The sequence below is a fragment of the Tarenaya hassleriana genome, unplaced genomic scaffold, assembly GCF_000463585.1.
Source record: "Tarenaya hassleriana unplaced genomic scaffold, ASM46358v1 Cleome88, whole genome shotgun sequence".
Taxonomy (NCBI): Eukaryota; Viridiplantae; Streptophyta; class Magnoliopsida; order Brassicales; family Cleomaceae; genus Tarenaya; species Tarenaya hassleriana.
The window spans coordinates 13,723-22,391 of record NW_010971205.1 but is presented as its reverse complement, the minus strand read 5'-3'; the positions used below and the strand labels follow the sequence as shown (position 1 = coordinate 22,391).

At 31.5% G+C, this 8,669-nt stretch overlaps 3 protein-coding genes across 3 annotated transcripts; 2 read left to right on the top strand and 1 right to left on the bottom strand.

Annotated features, from left to right (window-relative positions):
- Positions 1–193: 193 nt before the first annotated feature.
- Positions 194–1,558, top strand: LOC104803462 (beta-D-glucosyl crocetin beta-1,6-glucosyltransferase-like). The gene has a single exon (XM_010527395.1). The coding sequence runs from the start codon at positions 194–196 to the stop codon at positions 1,556–1,558; it is 1,365 nt and encodes a 454-aa protein (XP_010525697.1).
- Positions 1,559–4,800: 3,242 nt separating this feature from the next.
- On the top strand, positions 4,801–5,350 carry LOC104803443. Its single transcript, XM_010527375.1, has one exon. It carries the CDS (start codon positions 4,914–4,916, stop codon positions 5,121–5,123), a length of 210 nt encoding a protein of 69 aa, XP_010525677.1. The 5' UTR covers positions 4,801–4,913; the 3' UTR covers positions 5,124–5,350.
- Positions 5,351–6,971: 1,621 nt separating this feature from the next.
- On the bottom strand, positions 6,972–8,142 carry LOC104803442. Its single transcript, XM_010527374.2, has 2 exons — positions 7,662–8,142; positions 6,972–7,235 (listed from the first exon to the last, which is right to left on the bottom strand). The coding sequence occupies exons 1-2, from the start codon at positions 8,079–8,081 to the stop codon at positions 7,062–7,064; spliced, it is 594 nt and encodes a 197-aa protein (XP_010525676.1). The 5' UTR covers positions 8,082–8,142; the 3' UTR covers positions 6,972–7,061.
- Between the last annotated feature and the right edge of the window lie 527 nt (positions 8,143–8,669).

The window sequence follows — 8,669 nt, the reverse complement described above, 5'->3', positions numbered from 1 at the left end:
CAAGAGATAAGATTAGGAAATAAATGGACCCGCAGCTTCCAACCGTTCATTATAATATTAAATGCAAAAAGTCTTTATTATTAGAAAGAGACGGCTCCAACCACTTGGGCATTTCACAAAGTACAAGATTTGTCGCATCATATGATTAGGTTTCAATGCCTTAATCAGGCAAATCCAAGAACAGGGCAACGAAATGGAGGAAGGTAAGGGAAAGAGTCTTAGTGTGTTGATGTTTCCATGGTTGGCTCATGGTCATGTATCTCCGTTCCTTGAGTTAGCAAAAGAAATGTCCGAGAGAAATTTTCAAGTCTATTTTGTTTCAACACTTGTGAATCTCAACTCATTCCGACCAAAGATTGGATCCAAATACTCAGAATATATCCAACTAGTTGAACTCAAACTCCCAAACTTGTCGGAACTCCCTCCTCATTACCACACCACAAATGGTCTCCCTCCCCATCTCATCAACACCTTACACAAAGCTCTAGACATGGCAAGTTTCAACTTCTTGTCCTTGCTCAAGACCTTGAACCCAGATCTCGTTATATATGATTTTATGCAGCAATGGGTACCCGAAATGGTATCGTCTCTTAACATCCCCTCGGTCCATTTCCTATCTTCTTCTGCTGCATTCACTTCTTATCTTCTTCATCCAAACCTGAGACCCAATGAGAAGTTTCCATTCCCTAACTTGAGTGATATTCAAGGGTGTTTGGATAGAGGCATCGCTCGGATTTCTCAGAAACCTTCGGACAATGAAGTTTCTGATATAGAGAGGTTTGCCATGTCCTTGGAGCGGTCTTCTCGCCTCATTTTGGTGAAGAGTTTTCGAGAACTGGAGGGCGAATGCTTGGACTATCTCCAATCTTTACTCAACAAGAAAATGGTTCCGGTCGGTCCACTCGTTCGACAGTCTGAGACCGATGAAAACGATGAAACTTCAAAAAGCTGCATTGAATGGCTTGACAAGAAAGAAAAGGGTTCCACCGTTTTTGTCTCTTTCGGTAGCGAGATCTTCTTATCAGCAGAAGATATAGAAGAGATAGCATTCGGTCTAGAGCTAAGCGGTGTAAACTTCATATGGGTGATAAGGTTTCCTTCCGGAGAGGAGAAGACGACGAAAGAGACACTCCCAAAAGGATTCACCGAAAGAGTAAACGAAAGAGGGATCATTATAGAGAAATGGGCACCACAAGCAAGAATCTTGAGGCATGAAAGCGTGGGAGGGTTCTTGAGCCATTGCGGATGGAGTTCGATAATGGAAAGCTTGAAACTTGGAGTTCCCATCATAGCATCGCCAGTGCATAACGATCAACCCGTTAATGCTAAGCTCGTGGAGGAAGTAGGGGTCGGAATGGAGGTGAAGAGGAACGAGAAAGGAGGGTTTGAGAGAAAAGAGATAGCAAAAGTGATTGAAGAAGTGGTGAAAGGGAATGGTCATAAACTTGTGAAGAAGAGAGCAGCAGAGATGAGTGATCGGATTAGCAAGAATGGCGATAAAGACATCGACAAAGCAGTTGAAGTGTTGAGAAGCCTGTGTGAAATGGGCAGGATCTGAAATCTTGGGCATTTGCTGTCATAATTTCATTATGTTTTTTTTTTGTTCATCTCATTTGTCTTTGCTCTCATGCTGTCTTTTTTTTATCTACTAATAAAAATGATACTCTGAAAACATGCAACTAAAAGTTACAAACTGTAAGTAGACTTGTTGAAGTGTTTGGCAATGTACACTTGAGAAATAAAATAAAAAATACGGACCAAAATATGGACGGACAAAAAATTTTAGAACTATCCAAAATGGCTTACAAACTAAAATTATATATAGTTGTTCTTCATCATTTACTTTGTGAGATTTTTTTTTTGAACTATTTCCAAATTTATAAGTTTAACAAACATAACATATTCAAATTTGTGTCTTATTTACTCACAACGCTTCGCGGGTTGGTGAGAAGTCAGTCTTCTTTGTTAAGACTGAATTGGACGAAGAAAAGAGAGTGCTCGACCGGAACAACGACCAACCCTGCAGTGATCGATATTCCGTCAATAGAGTCGGCAAAGCTTAGTGTTAAACCCATAAAAATTGTTAAACTTGTAAAATGGTGAAAAATAAATTTGTAAACTTTTCGCTTAACAATTCTCAAACTTATAAAAGATGTCATTATAATTCTCAAACTTATAAAAGATATTATAATTCTCAAATTTGTTAATCAATATAAGAAAAAAATCTCAACAATATTGATTCATAAATCAATTTGGGAATTATAATGACACATTTTACAAATTTTAAATTATAATGACACGTTTTGTAAGTTTGAGAATAAATTTATGGAACGAAAAGTTTAGAAATTAGTATTATACCATTTTGCAAGTTTAGAAATTTTTATTGGTTTTACCCTATTTAAAATTATTGGAGTCTCCACCAACCTAATTAAAAAAAAGGTTGAGTTTCACATCAAATTCGAACCAAATACCATTTGTCTAATTCATAATACATTTAAAAAAATAAATAGAAATACAGAATAGTCTGAACCAAATTCAAATCAAAACTAAATTTGTCCATTTCCATAGACAGACTCACCAGATCTTATGGTGTGCATTCTATAGAGGATCCGAACCTCTTTTTTATATCCATTTTATGACGGGTGGAGTAATATGGGATTTCAGTTTAGTTATTTGTTTATTTTTTAAAGTCAATAACGATCTAAAAAGTTACGAGCATATTCAAGTTCCTTTATATATTTACACAACACACAAATATGTCTTGCCTCGAATTCAAACCTCAAATTTGGAGAGAGAATGTATATTCCAAATCGCTAGGATAGTTTCCGATCCTATGATTAATTTAGACTTGATCCAAGATATCCGATTAGTGTAAAAAAAAAAAGACAACGGATTAAGGTACATACTGGTTGTCGATCTTTTCTTTGGTTGGAATTATTGGCTTCAGATTCTCGGTCGGAAAGTGGGGAGAACGGCAAGCCTCATGAACACTACATTACAGATGTCTGTGATTTTCTCTGAAGGCTTACTACAGTGGGAATCTTATCGATTCATAGGAACCAAATAGACGCATATGGGTATTGTAACTTTTAGTATAAGTTCAGTTTTTAAATACATCCTTTTAAAAACAGCTAAATTCATCCTTTTAATTTGACAAATTTTACTACTGTATTCTCTAAACGTATTTAAAACAAATTGCATTCCTCACCAAAATACGAACAAAAATGAGCTTTTAAATCTTGATACGGAAAAGTTTTGAAAAAAGAAAAATTTGAGTAATGTGAATCAATTTAAAATATTTACCATTCCAAATGCCGATTAAATCCAATCTTTCAATTTCATAAATTTAAACATTTTTTAGCATGGATTCAGTATTTGTAATTCTACTAGTATTACAAGTATCTCTTTTGAAGTTTCTCAATTCTATAGCAAAAATACATTATACTATTTTTTTGTTGTTGGAAACAGAAATTAGAGCATTTAATTAAATTCGTTCAATTAAAATAATAGTAGAATTAGAGCAACGGATACGGACCGCTGCTGCTAATTAAGACATTGAGTAATTGAAAAAAGGAGATCTTGAGAACTTGCAAACCACTTGTTCACTTTGACTTTGCCATTGACTTTTGAGGTTCCTTGAATCTGGCATTTGTTGTAATATTGGTGTTTGATGAGCTTTTTCATAATTCTTTATAAGTCTAAAAATCAAATACCAAAATTAAATACCAAAATCAAGTTTAAGTTATAATCGTGAGTTTTGTGTTAATTTCATTAAAATGTTTGCATTTAAAAATACCGATTCAAATGAACGATCTATAAATAAATTTAAAGAATTATTTGGGGCCATATTCACATGAATAAAAATAAGTATTTAAATAAATTTGGACGTGATAATTGGAGTTGAATTCACATTTTATGATCCTTCCAACGGAATGGAAAATGGTATGGGACCTACTCCATAGCCATGACAATATCCTCGTGCACTCCTTTCATTTGATTTTTCTTTTTTTTTCCTTTAAATGTAAATATTATTAATATTATCTTGTAAAAATCTAACTAATAACTTTTATTTTTTATTATATAATTAGCTCAACCTTTTAAAATATACAAAATTTTAATTTGATCTAATTAATACTCTAAATATTTTAATATTCTAAATTAATACCTCAAACGATAAAGTATTTCAAATTGATATCATAACTCATAAAATCGATGAAATTATTAATATTTTCTTTGACATATGAAAGATTTACATGACCAAATTTTCAGTGTAATGTATTTTTTTAAGAATAAGTTGCGATACCATAATATTTACAATTTATTATAAAGTTTCATTAATTCCATCGATTTTATGAGTTGAACTTAAAAATTACTTTCGATTTCATAAGTTAATATATCAGTTTGAAATATTTTAAGTATTCAGGATAATAATTAGATCAAATTAAAAATTCAGATACTTATATGATACATTTTATACCTATGTGTATCGGATTCTTATAAAAAATTTTAAAAATTCAATATTTCTTTTGTTAAATTATAAACTTATATTTTTTTGAACTTGAAAAATTCAATATTAATATGATTCATTCAGTAATATTTCTGGAATTTTATTTTATTTATTTAATTTAATTTTAATGAAATAATTAATAAATGTATCCCTTTATTTAATGGCCAGAACCACAGTCAAAGATTGAACGAAAACCAAACCCAGTGGCACTCTCGAAGTTATCTCCAAGTCTATGCCCTGTTTCCCACCGACTGCCCCATAAATGTCAAAGCCTGATAAATGCGAGAAGCATCTCATAGACGTTTGGTTTCGTGTAATATTATTTAAAAAAAAAAAACTCAGAAGAATGCTTGAGCCCCAAAACGCAGACTCCCCTTGAAATCTTAGGGTTTATATCGGAAGTCTTATGGGAATCCAACTGGAGAATCTGGTGGAGACGATCAAATCGAAGGTGGGTATGCTGAAGAAGAAGACGACGTCGAAGAAGAAGAAACCGTACGTGAAAATGGACAAGAGCTCGAGCGTTAAGGTGGAGATCTGTCGGAGAAAAACCAGAGATCTCATCGAGAAGACGTTGAAGATCGCCGATCGCCCTGGGAAACGAACACTCTCCTAATCTTGTCAATTGGGTATGCATGTACGTATGTTTCATGTTTGTGTTCGTAGGGTTTCTTTTCGGAAATAAAATAAAAAAAGAAAAAAAATCGGTACTGTTTGGTCTCTGTAATTTCTGGATTTAGGAAGAAGATTGTGATGAAGTAGTTCTATAAATTTAGAATTTTTAAAAATGATTATATACGTGAAATTCAAGAGTAAGAATAATATCGGAAGAAGGTTCGATTTTTTCTATTTTTTGATCTGATAATTTTCTTAAACCGACTATCTTAAGAAAAATTATCTTTTTCTTTGTGATTTCATTATATTTACATCTTAAACTCTTTATAAAAAAACTGTAAATTACAATATTTGCATAAAAATGTTTAAATAGTTATATTTATAAAAAAAAATTATAAGCTAACTCCATAAAAATGTTATTTATTTTTTGGAATAAAATTATTAAAATTGTAATTTAAAAACTAATTATGAAACAAATTATTACCAAATTAATTAGATGAATAAAAAAAATAATACTTAATTATGCTTATATAATTATATATAAAGAAACAAAAAGTTTTCCATATATATATATATATATATATTGGTATGACCATATATATATATTTTAAATTAGAAATCATATTTTATTATATGTTTTAAATCTAAATAAAAGTAAATAATTATTATAAATTTTTTAATATTTGGTTTGTTATTTTCCTCTTAAACATATAGTTAAATTATCCGTCGCAACATGGATAGACGATATACGACGGAAAATTTGAGTGTCATAGTTCAGAATTTTTTATGATGAATATGATATTTTAAATTAGAATCAAGTTTAAAGCGTATTTTAATAGAAATATGATTGTTTGCTTTTTTGACTAATCTTGATCTATTAATAAATTTTCATGGATATTTTGGTTGGGTGTCAAAGGAGAATTAATTAAATTAAATGGACTTACAATTACAATCTGAAATATTTAGTGAATGTAAGTTAATGAAAGAATTCTCTGAAAAACTGAAAGGATTTCCACCGCTAAAACTAAAACAACTTGTAACAAATTGTTTTGGGATTCCTAATTATGTATTCATAATTAGTTTTTCATTCATCTCATATCTTATTCGTACATGTATTTTATTGGCCTTAATTGTATTTTTTCTAGAGTTGATTTAGTCTTATGATTTCAAATTATAATATTTTTTAGACTTTTAATAATTTATTTAGTATATAATTTATGTGGTGTAACTTATTTATATTTAAACCCTACTATAGTTACATTTAAGATTTTTATAATTTAAATTAACACTAATTTGGGTACATATTTTAAAATTTTTTGTTTTCTTTTTCATGTATTGTACTGTGGAGGTTCGTAAACCATTTTTTTCCATCAAAAGATATTTTAATTAACTGTTTCGTAAAAAATATTTTATTTTATTTGCTCGTTCAAAACAAAGGAACGAATCCGACCTATCTCATTTCGTCATCCTTTTGTGTTTATTCACTCGTTTTTTTTTTTGGAGTGTTAACTATAACTTCATGTTTCCTAAAACTAAACCATTGTTAGTTCGATTTGGTCCCATTTTCTTAAGTCGAAAATCCGATTAAATACGTAGCGGTTAAATTACCCGACAAACTATTCCAAAAATTTACCGATTGTTACCCAACTTGATTAGGTCAACCTGTAAAACGGAAATGCAAAACTTTATATCGCCCTAAGTTCAAATCTCAAGCTGAAAACGGGAGTATAATTTCAACAATAACATGATTTGTTTATGATCTCAGGATTAGTTTGTATCTCGATTCACGAGAACCGCTTATCCAATAAAAAAATTACCAATTGTTTGGATAATATAATGGTAAGTTGGATTTGGGAAAATGTAAATTTGTATTGACATAGAAACCCCCCATAGTTTGGGAGAAAAATCAAGTAATACAAGGAGTGTGTAAGAAAATGTGTTAGGCAGTGGATTTGGTAAAAACATTGGACCATTTGAGGAGGAGGTCTTCGACATCGGCATCCATAAGAGTTCCAACGCCGCCCCACGTCAGCATGTGAGCCATGTCTCCCATTGATGAACCCTTCACTTCATAGACGGCTTCGAACCCCATCCTCTTGTAAAACCTAACCAGCTTTTTTTTTTAAATTAAAGAAAATACCATTTTCATCAGCTACTAAAAAAAACAAATTACTTGTGAATTTCATTAATAGCTTCTGATTCAAAAGGAAAAACAAATAAATTGGTACAAACAAAAATCAGTTTGATTTATTTTAGGGCTTGGTTTAATTTTAAACAAAAACTAAATTCGGTTTGATTGTAATTTGAAAACAATGGACGGTGACATAATTAAAAAAACTAAGGTGGGTGAGGTTTTTGGGTTTTTAAAATATAAAAACAAAAAAATTACAATTAAATTATTATAAAATTAATTTTCTTAAAAAAGTCACATTTGATAATAAAAAAAATCAATCAATCAACTAAAAAAATTCCAATTTTTAGATTTATAAAAATCAAGTGAGAGAGAGAGAGAGAGAGAGAGAGAGAGAGAGAGAGAGACCTTGGAGTGGTAGACATCAGAGTCATAGATAGCGAGGAGCTGAGCAGTTGTACAGCCACAGTCATAGCCATAACGCACCGCTACGGCTCCGACGAACAATCCAACGCCCAAAAGGGAACGCTCCTTCAACGCCAAAGTTTCGGGCTTCAACTTGATGGAATCCAAATGCAAAATCTTCCCGCAGCCGAACCATGGCCTGACCACTCCCTCAGCTCTCCCTAGCTCACCGCCTCCTCCTTCGGCGTTATTGGCCGTGACCCTGAAGAATGGCCCCACCGTTTGGATCCTCAGGTCCAGTTTCCGATCTCTGGATGACGTCATGATCTCCGACATCGACGGCAGATATTTGGTTTCGTTGGGTTTGTTTTGGGCGATGGGCGGTGGGAGATTGGGTTTTGGTGGGTTCGGGAGCAGTTTCATTTTCTGCGTTTGAGGCTTCCAAGGGATTAGGATTCTGTGTTGAGATTTGAGTCTCTGTCTTTGGGAAAATATCTAGCTCAAAAGTGACACGTGGTCGGAATCTAACACAGCTTTTTTTTGTTCAGAAAAAATCAGAGATATTTGATTTTGATTTTGGTATTTTATGGGTACAGGCAGGGCGGCAATTTCGATTCTATAAGTTAATATGTTTGAATTCATTATATATATAGGATACAAATATTGAATGATTATAAATATTTTAAAATTAGAAAAATTTAAGGAGAAATCACGTACTAATCACAAACTTATAAAAAAAACTTATAAAAAAACTCAAATATATATACGAATTTAAAATTTCCATATGAATATATAAGCTCTTTTTTATTTCTATATTAAACTGTAAAATTCTAAATTAAACTGAAATTTTTTAACAACGATAAAATTTTAAATTACTCTAAATAGTTGTAATTAAATTAAATGCTAAACTTTTAAATGATTATAAAACCACCATTATATACAGATATAGAAGTTTCTAATAACAGTTTAAAAGTTAAGGTTTTAATGTGGAAATTAATCAAAATTCCCATA

What these genes read in the sequence shown, in the direction of transcription:
- LOC104803462 (XM_010527395.1), top strand. Translation starts at nt 194, where the DNA reads ATGGAGGAAGGTAAGGGAAAGAGTCTTAGTGTGTTGATGTTTCCATGG.
- LOC104803443 (XM_010527375.1), top strand. Translation starts at nt 4,914, where the DNA reads ATGGGAATCCAACTGGAGAATCTGGTGGAGACGATCAAATCGAAGGTG.
- LOC104803442 (XM_010527374.2), bottom strand. Translation starts at nt 8,081, where the DNA reads ATGAAACTGCTCCCGAACCCACCAAAACCCAATCTCCCACCGCCCATC. An exon ending in CTGATGTCTACCACTCCAAG is followed by an intron (nt 7,236 to 7,661) that starts GTCTCTCTCTCT and finishes TAAAAAAAAAAG; the next exon opens with CTGGTTAGGTTTTACAAGAG.